Below are 17839 nucleotides of genomic sequence, written 5' to 3' on the forward strand. Positions count from 1 at the left end.
TCGCCATCTTCTTCCTCTTACTCAATTCTCTCATCCCACTTTGGGCTGCCTCTTGTCATTGGTGAGGCATGGGCAACGCCCCCAACCTTGCCACTGCCCCCAACCTTGCCACTGCCATGCCTTTTTTCTCTTATGCCGTGGAGCCTGAGAAACCCCACCAGCCTTTGCTATAGGTGCCACCACTGCAAGGCTGATGCCGCCTCCCCTCCCACTGCTGTCTGCTGCCTTGTGTAGTGGCGGCCATCCTCTTGCTGTGGGTGAGTACCCGCTGTGCAAGCGTATGTGCAGATGCGCCAGGATGCTCAACCTGAGGCCCCTGCTTATTTTTATAATATACAAAGAAATCAATATTAACAAGTTTAAATTCAAAGTGAACTCAGCAGGCAGGCTGCTTTGTGCAAGTTCCATAGAAAAGTTGCACCAGCCCAGCCTCGTTTGTTGTTCAGTAAGAACTTACCACCAATGAAAAGCAGGTACACATTCACGTACAAAGGTTTAAAAAAAACTTTCCTCCACAATATTTTTTGAAGTGTGAGGTTTAATTTACAATATGGTTCACTTGGGTCAGTTCTGTAGGAGTTCCCACCCTTTTAGAAAATCGGTGAAGGGCACTGAAAGCTCTATTTTTCAAGTCATCTTCACTCTGCCAACCTGAGGCTGAAGTTGGGTCACCATCCCCTGCTCTGAGAAAACAGCGCTTCAATGCACTGCAGATGATTAAAGTGAGGTTTCTGCTAGCCAAGCAGCTGTGAAATTCAGTGGGCACTATCTGACCGTAGAAGCAGCATTTAAATAAGTAAAGAGTACGACATTCCAGCAAGCTTCGGTTCAGCTCCCAGGCCCTTTCTTATGACAAAATTGTCATCTTGGTCCCCCTCCCTCACTCCTTCCCTAAAAACGAATCACCGACTCTGAAAACACCAGGGTTCAATGTCTGCCCAAGGACCCACCTGCACACCAAATTTGATAAACCTACATCCAGTCTGGGTGGGGAAAGAAGGGCAAACAAACACAAAACCCACATCACACACAGACATTTGGTACAATCTAATGAACTTTAGTTCATATGAACTGAGGACTATAAAACACCATTCAAATTATGCTGTTAAAAAGTTGAATGTAAGTTCTATATGCTGAAAATGATACTTCTGGGGGAATTCTGTGCAAAAAAAATTTAAAATTCTGCGCACAAAAACTTCAAATTCTGCAAAATTCTGCATATTTAATATTGGTCAAAATAACACAATTTACATGACAATCTTTAAGTAATTGCATTTTAAATTAATACAGAATAAAGTTATTACTTAGAGATGCAGAATTTTAAATATTTTGAGCAGAATTTCCCTAGAAATTCACTGTAAGAGTGTCCCTTCCACTCGCTCTCCCTACTCCTCTGGCAACTTTGCCCTCTCAGGCCCCAACTCCTGCACCTGCCAGTATCTCTCCCCTCCACCTCTAAGCTCAACCCCTTCCACTCTATCGCCAGTCCCAGAGTTTGACTCCATTCTGAGTACTGCCCCTCACCAGGCTCCCTCTCTCCCTCCCTCTCTCACACACATGATCCCTCTCTCTAGTGCACATATACACACCCTCACACTCTCTCTCACACACACACTCTTCAGGGAGCTTCAGGATAACTTGTGCGGATTGCAGAAGGTGTCAGCTTAATTTAGCCTATAATTCTTAAGGCAGTGGTCAGCATGACGCGCCGAACTTGTCAGTAATTCACTTTTTGATGTTCATAGCAGTTTCCGACTTGCTTGAGTGTCTTTTGCCACGGCACATCTGCACAAGTTATCCTGAAGCTCTTACTCTTATCTTACTCTGAAACCTTGCAAAGTCGGAGGATTTCCTTCAGGATCGCAACAGAAACAGATAAGTGCACAATATATGATTACAATATGTGCACCATTCGATGAATTTATAGTCATAGCTACTCTCAGCCACAATAAGGATACTTTCAGTGAATGACCGATGATTAAGCTGGGTATTGTGCTCGAAGGCCACACAATAAGGGCCAAGTGCACCACAAACACCAGGTCACTGTACCAGAAAAGGCTTTACCGAAATAGCCATTAGTACAGTAGACATGATATGATGGTCATTCACATCTCCAATATATGACACTGAAAGAGTTATCTTAGCAGAATTTCTACTCCCTTTCTCTCTCATGCATACACCCTCACATAGGCTACCTATGTCTCCCTCTCATGCACCCCTTCACACAGGCTCTCTCTCAGACATACACAATCCCTTCACACAGGCTAGCACCCTACATACACACGATCACTTTTTAATACACACCAGCTCCCAATCTCTCACACACATACACACTCCTTTGCAATCTCCTCATATAGGCTCCCTCTCTCTGATACCCACACTCAAGCACTCCCCCTGCTCTCTCTCACATCCCCCTGCTTACCCTCTCTGGTCTCTCTGACACCCCCCCTGCTTTCTCACCTTACCTGCACTCTGTCACCCCCTCCCCCTGCTCTCTCTCACACCCCCTCCCCTTCCTCCTCTCTCCCCCTCCCCCTCTCTCCCCTCTCTCCCCGCTCTGCTCTCTCACTCTCCTCTCCCCCATACCCCCTCCCCCTCCCCTCTCACAAACACACCTCTCTACACACATTCACTCTCACCAGGGCTTTCATCTACACGTCCCGTGAGGGCCTTCATCTTCGAGGCGAACGCGCACACTCCATTTGCGGCATGCCGGGGCCTTCATCTTCGTCGCACATGGCGCACCGGGGCTTCATCTTTGCCGTGAACAGCGAGCTCCTTTCATAGTATGCCGGGGACTTCATCTTTTATGTCATTTTCTGTGCAGAATTTGGCAATTCTGCGTGTGTGTGTGTGTGGGGGGGGGGGGGGGGGGGATTCTGCGCAAATTCTGTGCTCCGCAGTAGCTCAGAATTCAACCAGGACTAAAGTGATAATATCCTCAGGATAACATTTATTATAACTTAGACCTCCAAAACATAAGAACATAAGAAATTGCCATACTTGGTCAGACCAAGAGTCCATCAAGCCCAGCATCCTGCTTCCAACAGTGGCCAATCCAGGCCACAAGAACCTGGCAAGTACCCAAACACTAAATATATCCCATGTTACTGACGCTAGTAATAGCAGTGGCTATTTTCTAAGTCAACTTAATTAATAGCAGGTAATGGACTTCTCCTCCAAGAACTTATCCAAACCTTTTTTAAACCCAGCTACACTAACTGCACTAACCACATCCCCTGGCAACAAACTCCAGAGTTGAATTGTGCGTTGAGTGAAAAATAATTTTCTCTGATTAGTTTTAAATGTGCTACTTGCTAACTTCATGGAGTGCCCCCTAGTCTTTCTATTATCTGAAAGAGAAAATAACTGATTCACATTTACCCATTCTAGACCTCTCATGATTTTAAAGACCTCTATCATATCTCCCCTCAGCCGTCTCTTCTCCAAGCTGAACAGCCCTAACCTCTTTAATCTTTCCTTGTAGGGGAGATGTTCCATCTGGAGGGTCCTGGTCTATCCATTTTGTTAGGATACATCTTTTTGTAGCTAGAGATGCCTTCAACAAAAGGAATTTATGGCATCTTCCCATAAATGTCCCATTTGAGATTTGTACTACAACTCAGAAAGATTTGACCTCTGTAAGAATATCCATTTGTCCAGTCAGCAGTCCCTAAAATCTAAGAATGCTATAACATTTCCATAGACAATGCATGGATATGACTTTCATCTCATCACAGTATTTTCTATAATTCTTGCCTTATAGGTTCTTATTGGTGAGAAAATTATTTTATGCATAATTCTGAGCTGCATTTCATGAAGTTATCACATTTTCAGTGACTTGATATAACAAGGAATGGCAGTTATGCAAACATTTAAATCTTTCTGCCATAAATCAGTCAATACCTTAAAGACTGTGTAAGATTTACAGTTGTGAATGAATTTATAAAAACATGACAAAGTTCCATTTTTTCATCCTATATGTTTTCATCGAATCCAGAAACACTGGAGATACACAGCATGTCACATCTTGTGTCACTATACTATGTATATAATGTATAATTTGAAAATAAACAAAAAGGTCTCTATTTTGAAATCTAAGTCTTTCTTTACAATATTGAAAAGTTTGTACTTGTGTAATATCTTTAATAATAAAATCTGCCAGAATTTTACAGTCATGATCTTTTAGTCTCTTGTATAAGGAGTACATGTCCCCTGGGAGAAAAACATGATTTCCTTGTGTAGGGGATCCTGTTTGTCCCCTATTAGGATATAGTTAGAAGAATATACCAATAGTGTGGCTAGATACCCCCATGGGGTATCTAGCAATGCCTGACCACCATTTAACCTTGTGGATTCTCTTTTGGTTTTTACACAGACAGCAAGATCAATATTCAAAGCGCTATCAGCGTTGTTTAGCCGGATAAGTGTAACTTATGCAGCGAAATAGCAGCCGCTAAATATGCGCCTATGTTCAGCAGCCAACGCTTAGCTCCATAAGTCACTTATGTGGATAAAAGGTTAGCCACATAACTTGTGGGCATGCAGTTAGCGGGCTGGGGTGGAGGGAGTTAGCCATATAAGTTATGCAGCTAACTACCGATATTCAGTTTTAGCTACGTAAGTAATGCTGATCGAGGTCTTCAGTTGTTCCTGGCTTGTTGGATATTGCCATTGCTCCCTGTGGATGCATGCCAGAGACACAACTCTCGTAGTCAATCTGTAACCGCTTCACCAATTTTTAAGACGTTTTATACTTCCAAAGTCTACCGATGCCTGGGTAGGAATGCCATCTAGCTCAATCTCAACTATAAAAAATAGACACTCCCTGGTTGGGGAGATCCATGAAATTACAAAAGTGTGGTGCTACAGCATTAACGTCCATTGGCTCACCTTCCCTGCAGGGACAGTCCTGTGTAAGATGGCCTCTCTCCCTGCAATTGAAGCTTGGCGGTCCCCTGGGTTTTTGCAGTTGCGGAGAAAAGTCCAGCCTGTCTGGCTACAGCAGGTCCTTAAGACTCCAGCATCCTCTACCTGGGTTGGGTGGTCTCCCCGAGCCCCTGGCAATTCAGTGATAGACTGAGTTTGGTAATAATAAGCATCTGCCATTTCTAATACCATCTCTAGCGTAAGTTTCGGGTGCCTGCACACCCATTACCAAGCAGGGTTTTCTAGGCCGTTTAGGAATTGCTTCAGCATAACCATGTTTGCTACCTCCACCTTGGTCCTCCCTTCCGGGTACAGCCACTTCCAAGCCACATCCTTGAGTCAGCGGAAAAGATTCTGCAGGTTCTCCTCTGGTTAAAGGTCTCCATGACAAAATTGCTTGGGTGATAGCAGCTTGGAAACAACCAGCAGGAATAAGGAGGCAGATTCTGGCTGTTTCCTATTGTGCTATTTATTTACAGTGAAGCAATAAAGTGCATAGCAAAACAAACAAATGATGCAGCTCACCTTAAAGCACAGAGACATCACACATGGCAGGTTTTAGCATAGGCTGGCTTCCTGCCTCCTCCCCAGGGCCTCTCTAACCCTTCTGAGCCGACTTCTTATGCTGGGCTGAAGGGATCCTCCCTGGGCCCAGAATAGGGATGTGAATCGTTTTTCTGATGATTGAAAATATCGTACGATATTTTCAAAGTTGTCAGAAATCGGGGGCTCCCCGAATCTGATAGGAAAACCCCACGAAATTGTTCGTGGGGTTCTCTTATCATTTTGGGGGGATGGCAGGAAAAACAGCACACAAAAACAACCCCTAAACCCACCCCGACCCTTTAAAACAGCTCCCCACCCTCCCGACCCCCCCCCCCAAAAACGTTTTAAAATTACCTGGTGATCCAGTGGGGATCCCGGGAGCGATCTCCTGCTCTCGGGCCGTCGGCTGCCACTAATAAAAATGGCGCCGATGGCCCTTTGCCCTTACGATGTGACAGGGTATCTGTGCCATTGGCCGGCCCCTGTCACATGGTAGGAGCACTGGATGGCCCGCACCATTTTTAAAGATCGGTCGGGAAGGTGGGGGACGCTAAGGGAGCTGTTTTAAAGGGTCGGGGTGGGTTTTTTGTTTATCGGCTTGGGCGCACCTGATCGGGCTGCACGAAAAAAAATTCATGATGTGAATCGGAACCGGAATCGGAAATGATTCCAGTTCCAATTCACATCTCTAGCCCAGAATCCCTTGCTTGATTGGATCTTAAGGAGTCCCTTAAGGTGGTCTGAGGAAGTTTCCTGTAGACTCCCTCACATCAACACTATTCTACTCTGCAATGGCACAGGAAAGTTCATCTAGATCTGTGCTTTAACCTGAAATTCCTTAATAATAGCAAGGATATTACTAGGGATGTGAATAGTTTTCTGACGATTGAAAATATCGGACGATATTTTCAAACTCGTCAAATATCGGGGGGTCCCCGAAAGCAATAGGAAAACCCCACAAAATTTTCATGGGGTTCTCTTATCGTTTTTTTTTGGGGGGGGGGGCGAGAAGAAAGGGCACACAAAAATAAACCCCAAACCCACCCCGACCCTGTAAATCTCATTATTTAGAATTCCCCACCCTCCCGACCCCCCCAAACCTTTTCTAAAGTACCTGGTGGTCCAGTGGGGGTCCCAGGAGTGATCACCCACTCTCAGGCCGTCGGCTGCCACTAATCAAAATGGCTGGGAATTCAAGAGCCAAATCTAAGGAAGTCCAATGATTGGATGACTAGGCCCGCACCATTTTTAAAGATGGCTCTGGCCATCCATTGCTCCTACCATGTGACAGGGGCCGGCCAATGGCACCGATAGCCCCTGTCACATTGTAAGGCCAAAGGGCCATCAGCGCCATTTTGTTTACTGGCAGCCGATGGCCCGAGAGCGGGAGATCGCTCCTGGGACCCCCGCTGGACCACCAGGTACTTTAGAAAAGTTTTGGGGGGGTCGGGGGGGGGGGGGGGGGTGAGGAATTCTAAATAATTAAATTTAAAGGGTCGGGTGGATTTTTTTTTTCCGGCTTGCGACAGCCGAAAAAAAACACCCAGAACCATGGGAACGAAGATTTCCCGCGTTTTTTTTATGAACCCGATTCCAGAAACGAGTCCGGTACCCATTCACATCCCTAGATATTATAGTACATTTTAGGATTCTTATGAATGATAAGGCCCAAATACTTCATCACATTGGTTGCCCATTTTAATGGAAAATCTACTCAAGTATCCTGCATTGTACCCATTACATCAAGAGCCTCAGGCTTTTCTAAGTTAAGTTTAAAACCAGAGGAGCCTCCATATTGAAGAAAAACCTGAAGTGGAATAGGCAGAGATTGCTTTGTACTAGATAAAAGCATCAGTATATCATTCACAAACAAGAGGGTTTTCAAGTTCTTTTCTCCTTGCAAAAGGTCAAAAATGTTTGTGTCCACATTTAAATTTTCAAACAAAGATTCTAAAATCAAGATGAACAAAAATAGAGACAAAGGACATCCCTGTCTTGTAACCTTCTGTAGTTCAAATGGAACAGAGAGAAATCCATTTGCACTTATCTGTGCTGTATGATTAGAATGCAAGGCAAGTGTAGAATCATAAATCTTACCCTGAAAATCACATAGCTGAAGGACATATTTTAGGAAAAACCAAGAAACACAGTCAAATGTCTTTTCAAAATCAAACCCCATCAACATGGGATCTTTTACTAAGCCTTCCTGACATGCTTCTAGGATAAGAAGCAATCTATGCACATTCATATTCGATCTTCTATTGTAAACAAAGCCAGTCCGTCTAGGGAAAACAAGTTTTCACAATCTATACTTCACTCTATTAGCAATCATCTTAGCATACATTTTTATGTCTTCATTCAAAAAAGATATAGGTATGTAAGAAGTGTGTTTCTCAAATGTCTGCCCTATTTACGTATAACTGTAATAATTGCATTCATATATTGGAAACCTAGAAACATGATGGCAGAAAAAGACCATGTGGCCTATTAATCTGCCCATCCCCACCAACTATTCATCTCTACAATCTGTACCATTCTACAGAGTGGTAGGGATGTTTGTTCCATGCTGTTTTGAATTTTGATACTGTCTTTGATTCAACCACAACCATGAGGAGGCTGATCCATACATTCACTATCCTTCTGTATAGAAATATTTCCTTAGATTGCTCTTGAGTCTACCCCCTTTTAACCTCATCCCATTACCCCTGTTCAGCCTCCTTAAGATCTTGAAATACGATCTCCCCTCCCCAAAGATCCTGCTCTTCTTTCATGCTTAGAAAAATCTCACCCCCTATATTTTGCTGCTCCCTTGTGTTTTTGCAGCCCAAATACATGACTGCATTTTTTCACATTTTTTATGTATTTATTTGCAGAAATTTCATACCTGCCCAATTGCCAGACATCTGTTCTGGGTGGCTTACAATTTCACATACATAAATCAGAAACATAACAGAATACCAATTTAAAAAAACAACACCTCCGCGCCCCCCCCCCCCCCCCCCCCCCCCCCCACCACCACCACCACCATACACACCCACATTCCCCCAAAGGCCTTCTGGAATAGATGAGCCTTCACCTGCTTCCGAAAGGTCTTATAATCCTGTATCTAATGGATTTCCAAAGGAAGCTCATTCCACAAAGAAGGGTTAACCTAGAAGAAAGCTCTATTCCTGGTCTCCTGTAACTTAACCTTGGTGCCTCCTTTGACTGCTAATAAAGAAGCCCCCTCAGAACGCAATGATCGCATCAGAGAATACCAAGACACTTATGCCTTTAAGTAATCCTGCCCCTCCCCAAGAACTGCCTGATAAGTCAGGGATAAAATCTTAAATTTAATTCTTTGACTGAAAAGGAGCCAATGCAAGGATCTCAGTACTGAAGTAATATGGTCCCTCAAAGGAGTCCCCGTCAGCAAACGAGCCACAGCATTCAACACTAATTGCAGTGCCCTTACCTAACACTTAGACAAACCTATATATAGGGCACTGCAATAATCCAAGGCCAATAAAAACAAATTCTTGGATCACCACTCTAAAATCTTCCTTATCTAGAATATATTTCAAATACTGTAGCTTATGAAGCTTAAAACATCCAGTTCATACCACTGCAAGCAGCTGCTCCCTAAATGAGAAAACCCTATCCATCATTACTCCAAGATTCCTGAGGACAAAATTGGAATCAACATATCATCAAAATACAGCTGCAATGAGATGCTTTTCACAGGACCCCTAGAAATATAAAGAATCCCTGTCTTCATTCCATTCAATAATATAAGATTTGCACTAGAGATGTGCATTCATCCTGGTTTGGGGACCCCGAAACCCGAACACATTTTTCCCAGAGTTTTGGGAAAAATTCGTTTTTGGGTTAGTGCACGCTACTGGGAGTTAGTGTGCACTAACCCAAAATTCGGGTCCCCTCGAATTTCAAAAGCCTGAACCGCGGGAAATATATTTCCTGCGGTAGGCTGAAAACGAAGCTTTGCACATCCCTCATTTACACACATTCAATCTTTCACCTTTCTCAAAATATTCTCAACCTGTTTTAAAGTGTCATCTAATACTGGCCCCACAGGGAACATGAGTTGAAAATCATCCGCATAACTCATAAAAAACACCCCAAAACTTTGGAGCAGATGACAAAGGAGAAGTATACAGAAATTAAAGAGAACTGGAGACAAAGATGACCCTTGAGGGACACCTGTCCTCACTGGAACTTAATACAAACTAGAATCAGCAATACACACCTGTTGCCACCGGTCCTTCAAAAAAAGAACCAAACCACTGATGAACCAAACCACCAATCCAGACTTCCTCCAACCTTTGCAGTAAAATCTTCTGAGATAGGGAATCGAAACCCACAGATATGTCTAAAAAGATAATCATGACCTCCCGCTTTTGGTCCAATTCCCTCTAAACAAAATCAGTTAAAAGAGCCTCTTCTTCTTCTGTGGAAGCAACAGATTCAAACTTAGTCCAAGCCCCATTTTTCTCTCAAGCTTATAATCAAAGGTTCTGGGAAAGAAACAGACAAAAGCTGTGGCTGAATCCTGGATATCTTATCCAAACCAAAATTAGAAAAAGCATTACAATCAATCCTGATCACATTATTTTTCTTGGTCATTGACCCCATTAAGCGCAAAATGACATTGAACAAAGTTTGTGGATGACGGAAGGAGTCTTGAAGCTGTTTAGTAAAATATTGTTTACGATTCCTTGCCAATTTCTCTTTATATATTTTTGTCTTAATTCCAGAAATTCCTGCCTCAATGTTTGAGTCTTCCACTTGTTCCAACTCCTCTCCACATTCTGCATAGCTCTCTTCTTATCCACTAAAGCTGCTATTTTATCCGACACCTTAGAAAGATTATCTTCCAATCACTGTACCTGTTGAGGATCCGTAGGAGGGAACGCTAAGGACCGCTCCCAATCTGCGGGAGCAGTGTGCCCTTGGGCCCTGTCGAACAAGGAGAGGAGCTCCAAGGAAGCGCCGAGGCAGGTGAAACAAAGTTCTGTCTGGGCTAGGACTGGAAGCCCAGGCCACCACCGACCTGCACAGCCTTGGTGAGGCCAACCACGCAAGATTGATCTCTGAGTGGTCCTCCGATCACTCCAAGCCCTTTCAGACCTGCCGCTGGGAACGGCAAAGGCGGCAGGCTGGATAGGAGACAAGGGCAGATGGAGGATCTAGAGTAGGAGGCTCAGACGTGGAACTTGGAACGAAGATTCAGACATAGAACTTGGAACGGAGACTCAGACGTGGAACTTGGAATGAAGACCCAGAAGAAGAACTTGGAACAAAGACTCAGATGAGGAACTTGGAAAGGAGACTCGGACGAGGAACTTGGAATGGAGACTCTGATGAGAAACTTGGAACGAAGGCTCAGACGTGGAGACTTTGGACGAAGACTCAGACGTGGAGACTTGGGACGTAGACTCAGACGAAGAACAAGCAAAGTCCCTCAGGTGCCCTACACAGCTCATGGGCTGATCGTGGACCACACTGGAGACTCAGACGAGGAACGTGGAACAAGGACACAGAGGAGGACAAGCAAGGCCCTCAGGCACCCTATACAGCCGGGTGCTGGTCGCGGACCACACTGTCCCCTACGCGCCCTACACAGCCGGACAGCTGGTCGCAGACCACGAGGGGAGCGGGACAAGCTCAGGACATCTCACAGCACAGGAACAAAGTAAACCCTTGGATCCTCCGTAGTCAGAACAGGATACAGATTGAGGATAAAACTTGGAACTTGAAAACCGGAACTTGGAAATAAAAACAAGGAACCTCTGGAGGCATGGGTATTTCAGGACCTGGATCATCAGGACTTCGATCAAGGAACATCAAGACTGGAACACAGACCTTCAGGGCTTGGAACTTCAGGACTGGAACTTACGGAACATCAGGACTTGGACATCAGGACTGGAACTTGGACATCAGGACTTGGCTCTGGGACATCAGGACTAGAATACGGTCATCGGGACTTGGATGACGGAACATCAGGACTGGAACATGGACATCAGGACTGGAACATGGACATCAGGACTGGAACATCAAAGACAAGGATGACGAGGAACGGAATGCCTTAAAGAAGAGGGGGAGAAGGACGTCATCGGGACTCCTGGACCAGAGAGCTGGAACAAGATCCAAGAGCAGTCCAACTCCTGAACTGGCTCTGCCCACCTTACCTCATTGGCGACTCCCTTCGGGTTGATAGAAGGCTAGCTGCTGTGGCGTCTCCAGGCCGTCCTCCTTCGGCGTTCCCGGACCGACTCGACGCTGCAAGCCACCATGTTGACCAGATGCCTAAGGGGGGTGCTTGAGTATAGGTACCAGAGAGAGGTAGAGGAGATGGGGCCTGAGAGGGCAAAGTGGCCAGAGGAGTAGGGAGAGCGAGTGGAAGGGACACTCTTACAGTGAATTTCTAGGGAAATTCTGCTCAAAATATTTAAAATTCTGCATCTCTAAGTAATAACTTTTTTCTGTATTAATTTAAAATGTAATTAATTAAAGCCTGTCATGTAAATTGTGCAATTTTGACCAATATAAACTATGCAGAATTTTAAGTTTTTGTGCGCACAATTTTAAATTTTTTTGTGCAGAATTCCCCTAGGAGTAACTTGTTGCTTTGAGATGCCTTATAGGGATGTGAATCGGGTGATCGATCGTCTTAACGATCGATTTTGGCTGGGGGGGAGGGAAATCTGATCGTCATGGTTTTTGTTTTTTTTTAAATCGTAAAAAATCGTAAAACGAGGGAGGGTGGGAAAACCGGCACCCTAAAACCCACCCCAACCCTTTAAAATAAATCCCCCACCCTCCCAAAGCCCCCCAAAATGTTTTAATTACCTGGGGTCCAGTGGGGGGTCCCGGCGCGATCTCCCGCTCTCGGGCCACGGCTGCGTTAAAAGAAATGGCGCCGGTGGCCCTTTGCCCTTACCATATGACAGGGCAAAGGTAGCGCCGGCGCCATTTTGGTTCCTGTCACCCGACGTCACGAGTGCAGGAGATCGCTCCCGGACCCCCGCTGGACCCCCAGGGACCTTTGGCCAGCTTGGGGGGGCCTCCTGACCCCCACAAGACTTGCCAAAAGTCCAGCGGGGGTCCGGGAGCGACCTCCTGCACGCGGGCCATATTGCCAATATTCAAAATGGCGCCGGCGCTACTTTTGCCCTCACTATGTCAACATAGTGAGGGCAAAAGTACCTAAGTAACAATAAAATTGTTAATGGAGTATTAAGCCCCCCCTCCCGCCCCATCCTCCTTCCCCTCCTCCTTCCCCTCCTCCTCCCCCATGACACCTACTATTTGAGGAAGGTGTTTTGAGGAAGGTGTAAATCAGGGGAGGGGGGAGGGCGGGAAAACCGGCAAATGTACCTAAGTAACAATAAAATTGTGGGCCATGTCGACATAGTGAGGGCAAAAGTAGCGCCGGCGCCATTTCGAATATTGGCAATACGGCCCGCGTGCAGGAGGTCGCTCCCGGACCCCCGCTGGACTTTTGGCAAGTCTTGTCGGGGTCAGGAGGTCCCCCAAGCTGGCCAAAAGTCCCTGGGGGTCCAGCGGGGGTCCGGGAGCGATCTCCTGCACTCGTGACGTCGGGTGATAGGAACCAAAATGGCGCTGGCGCTACCTTTGCCCTGTCATATGGTAAGGGCAAAGGGCCACCGGCGCCATTTCTTTTAATGCAGCCGTGGCCCGAGAGCGGGAGATCGCGCCGGGACCCCCCCACTGGACCCCAGGTAATTTAAAACATTTTGGGGGGCTTCAGGAGGGTGGGGGATTTATTTTAAAGGGTCGGGTGGGTTTTAGGGTGCCGGTTTTCCCGCCCTCCCCCCTCCCCTGATTTACAATTTTTTGACGATAAATCGGGGGAATTGTTATTGTATGGCGGCTCTAACGATTTTTGACGATTTAAAATATATCTGACGATTGTTTTAAATCGTCAAAAATCGATTCACATCCCTAATGCCTTATATTATTCTTTAAGACCACAATATGCATTTCTAAATCTGTGGAGGTGTGTAGTTTAGTGTGGCTCCCTTCAAGGAATTTTGTTTGCATGTGGTATAGAAGTAGACTAGGCCAACTAAAAGATCTGATATGATGCTACCAATCAAGCTGCCCTTCTTGGTACAAAGCAGTACTTTCTCCATCTGATGCCTAGCAATTTACCCTAATCTATGATCCTAATCTGTTTACCTATGATCTCTTTTAGATCTAGTATTTCTTTTAATTTTGGTCAGTGTTAATGCTGCATTTATTTGTGTAAAGCCACTGGTTGATATTATTATATTCAAGCATTATCCCAAACCCTCTAATTGGGCAGTACTTTATATCCACCTTTGAGTGAGGGCTTATTTAACAAAGCACTAGTTTGCTTCTATTATGTAAATTAATATTAATTACTATTCTTATTTGTCTGAGATTTTCTTGTGATATATCCTTGTATGTTATTTTTTTTAAATTCAAAATGGAGTTAGCTGGCATGACAGGTTCTCTTAATTTTTTGAGGGGGTAAGTACTCAAACAACAAGTCACTGGCATCCTTCAGTGCTGTAGAACAAAAGGAACCTCTTCAAAGAGAGAAAAGCTTTTTTCCAGTTTACTTGCAACCGCCTAGAAGTTCAGAGGGCAAGTTACAAAGTCACTTACCCGGTCCAATGCCAATCTGGCCACCTAAAATGGCCTGTCTGAAAATGACCTCCCTGCAAAGCCTGCCTAACATTGGGCACAGACTTCCAGCACAGGCATTCAGTGGATTTAAAAAGAGGGGTTGCTAGTGCATGCCTGCCTTGGATAACAACAGTGCACATGCTGCTGATTTTTGCTATTTTCTTCCCTGCGCTCTCAGTGCCCACACGAACAGCAGGGGCAAGGTAGGCAGGCGCTTGCTTTATCTTATAGCCACCAGCCTTTGAAGAGAAACTACCCAGGCCCTTAATCTCTTTAATACATTTGCTACCAGTAACTGAGATTAAAATCCCTGCCTACTTGGATACCAGTTGGGTTATTTAAAAAACACCTTCCTCAAACAGTAGGTGTCATGGGGGAGGGGAAGGAGGATTGGGGGGGGGGGGGGGCTTAATACTCCATTAACAATTTTATTGTTACTTAGGTACATCGATGCTTAGAAAGCAGACTGCATTTCTTTTTCATTTAGCTTAATGGTAATCCTTCTGGTTTGGGCAGAGACCAAAGAGTTTCATGGGTCCCCCCCCCCCCCCCCCATGGGTTGAACCCGCTCCCTTCCTTCTCACTGCAGCGGTCCTCCAGCTCAGTCATAAATAAGGCTCGTGCCCGGTGGAAAGCCAGGGAAAGCTCGGCGGGACCTGACTCAGAGATGCCGGGGAGCTATTGGTTTTGGACGGCGCACCGCCTGTCTTTCCACCCTCCCCGCTCTAGCTTTAATAGTTAAGAAGGCACGGTAGGCGCCGAGCTCCTCCTGAGGTGCTGCTGCCTTCCGAAATCAGACCCAGGTGGACAGATGCAAAGCAAGTCCGACCATCGGGCAGAAAACAAAGGTTATGAGAAAAAGAGGACTCCAAGTCCGGAACTCGTTTTGAAACATTTGGATCTTAAACATGCCCCCCCCCCCCCCCACTCTCGGAAACAAAAGACAGTTGGAGCGCATGGAAGAAGAGTAATGAATCTACTGTAACGAGAAGGTGATAATACTTGAAGTCGTCAGCTCAGAGTGCACGGGCTTTTTAGGGGGCTGCATGCTGGCCAGGAGTAGGCGAAGGTACATTCCGTCTTACTGAAGAAAACGTTTGCATACCTGCAGCCTAGGCACTAGGAGAAGATAAATTGAATTTGCTCTACGTGTCTGCCTCTTAACACAAATACTTTCATACCTTACATACCTGATTTATTGTGTCTTCTGCCCTCAAACTATGATGTGGACAGATCTTCAAACAACTCACTAAGAAAATATGACATTTCGAAAATCGCTTCTTTCTTTCCCTTACACTTTTAATGTTCAGTGTTGCAGGACTCAGCCCCACAGCTGCCTGTAGTGTACAGTAGTATATATTTCATAGTTATGTTGCGCAATGAATCGTCTTTTAAAAAATTATGTCAGGGTTTCAACAATTCGAATGTGGCATAGATGTACTTGGCTGATTCGCGATGCCATCTTTACAAAGTAAAAGTCATTTGCTTTCCCAGATCTTATTTAAGAGCCACTGGGCATGCCAGCAGCAGCGCGAGATCTGCGTGTAAACACATTGCCACAGTCATTACAGAGGTCAACAAATCATCCGACCTGGCTGGGAGCTGTAAAGACTGAGAATAGGTGAAAGATAAGCAAGCATGCCGTAAGTCACAAGCCCCTGTCCAAGCGATCATTAGTTTTGCTTATGCAGTGAGGTGGAACTCGATGACAGGTCTGGATCCCAGAAATGGAATTCCTTCCGCAGGTCCCCCGCTTCCCGCTGTATTTCTTGCCACCGACGTTTTTGGTCCAATCGTTTTTTACATTTACTGGTCAGCAACCCATATCGATACCTAGAATAAAAGAATCCGACCTTTTTTTTTTTTTTACTTTTGAGTTAAAGAAAAAAAAAACCCATCAGCCAAATATGTACAAGTTTCCAACACTGAGTTATTTAAAATACGCCACCGGAGAGTGATGTAAAGATGTAAACAGGCTGCTGTAATTGTATCTTAGTTTTATTATGCACATAATTTTCTTGCATGAGCTCTAGCAATACACAGCATGAGAACTAAGGCACAGCGAACTATCCCTTAAAGTGCACGATCAGAGCGGGGGATATTCTGCATTATCCGAGACCCACCGGCAGCCTTTGGGAAAGTTCAGTCTGTGACAGCACCGAATGTATTCACATCACCTTCAACGCTAAGATAAAGAGCACGCCTTACAGTAACATATCTTTTCACATTTGCTTTGTGTGCTTGCTGACGCCCAGCATCGGTCCGATCAGCGCTTGGGATTTAATTTCATCCTAAACTTTCAGCAAGGTTTTCCCCCAATCAACAACCGCTCCTTCCCCGCCCGTCAGACCTGAAATACAACAGGGAACACAGAAATTGGAAGTATCCTTAAAAATCAGAGCGATCATCAGAAGCATGGTAGAGACCTTATGCTAGAGGCCCTCTTAAGAAACTGCAAGAAAAGCACTCCACTTGCAAGATGCCAAAAGGAAAGGAACTATCTCGCTTGGCTGCTACCCGAAGCACCGCTAGAGATCATTAAAATTGGCACAGCACAGTGCCAATATGCATTCAAAGCTCTTCATTCACCCCACCCCACCCCGGCCTATCCCCCTCTACCGCTGACAATCTGACAGGAGCTCCGAGAGGGAAAACTAACAGAAGTGCCGAACACGCGCGGCAATTATCCGGCGGAAAGGGTCGTGTCCCTTTAAGAAATGCAAGGTGGGCGAGCCCCCTCTTTGACGCACGCCTGGTATGCAAACTTATAAATGTAGCAACAACGTGGCTTGGGTGCTGGGATCGTGGCATTAACGCACCCGGGCGGACGGCCGACACATTTTTTTTCTCTAGCTCGCACTCTCTCGGGGGGGGGGGGCTGCCCCGCCGAAGTGACACACCGTCCCGAGGACTGGAGGAGGGCACGGTCCTCTTGAGCCTAGCAGCGGAACCGGCATCAGGTCCGAGCCCTGCCTGCCTGCCTGCCACCCCGCTGTTGGCTCATTGACGGGACGGCTCTGCGACGCTTTCTGGAGTTCCCGCCGATCGAGGGTGTGGGGGAGACTCCCAGCCCCCTGGTGGCACGTGGGATCCCGGCCCCCCCCCGAACAGTGGGGGGAGTGGCAGGGGGGGGGCAGCATGGCAGAGGCCCCCTGGCAGCGGAGGATCGCCTCCCACTTCGTCTCGCTACTCGCCTCCACCTTGCTCATCGTCTGCTCGCCAGACCAGGTACTGTACGAGGAAGCGGCGCGGACTTTCTCTCCTTTTTTTTTTTTTTTAATCAGCTTGCTTCATTTAGGCGTTTGTTTTCTGGGGGGTGTGGGGTGTGCGAGCGGTTCTGGTTGTCGGAGGGATGCTGCTGCTGGTGGGGGTGGGGGAGCAGCGCTCAGGGTGTTGCCTACGGCGCGCAGTGCTCGAGGAAGGCTCCCCCGCTCGCACGTGCTCTTCAGGACTGCAGCTGGCGTTCCTACCTGCAGACCCGCCCGGTTTAAGATATTTTGCTAGGAACTGATGCATGCTTTTGCAGCGCCCTGGGTTTTCTGTGGTTTCAGCTCCAGAGAGCCCGCTTTTCTCTTTCTCCGGGCATGCGACACCCGGGAGGCAGGTGATCCTATCAGCCTCTGCCCAGATCGGTGATCATTCCTGTCTCCTTACTGGCAGCTGTCATCAGGCCAGTTTGGTACTGTAA

At 46.2% G+C, this 17839-nt stretch overlaps 1 protein-coding gene across 4 annotated transcripts in view; it reads left to right on the top strand.

Annotated features, from left to right (window-relative positions):
• The first annotated feature begins 16955 nt into the window (after positions 1 to 16955).
• ADAMTSL1 (ADAMTS like 1) overlaps positions 16956 to 17839 on the top strand; it is a 1467826-nt gene continuing 1466942 nt past the window's right edge. For all 4 annotated transcript variants that reach the window (XM_029608733.1, XM_029608741.1, XM_029608751.1 and 1 more), the window contains exon 1: positions 16956 to 17379. In XM_029608733.1, the coding sequence (XP_029464593.1) occupies positions 17290 to 17379 (90 nt within the window). In that variant the 5' untranslated portion in view covers positions 16956 to 17289. The remainder of the gene's footprint in view (positions 17380 to 17839) is intronic.

This window comes from Rhinatrema bivittatum, chromosome 1, assembly GCF_901001135.1.
Source record: "Rhinatrema bivittatum chromosome 1, aRhiBiv1.1, whole genome shotgun sequence".
Taxonomy (NCBI): Eukaryota; Metazoa; Chordata; class Amphibia; order Gymnophiona; family Rhinatrematidae; genus Rhinatrema; species Rhinatrema bivittatum.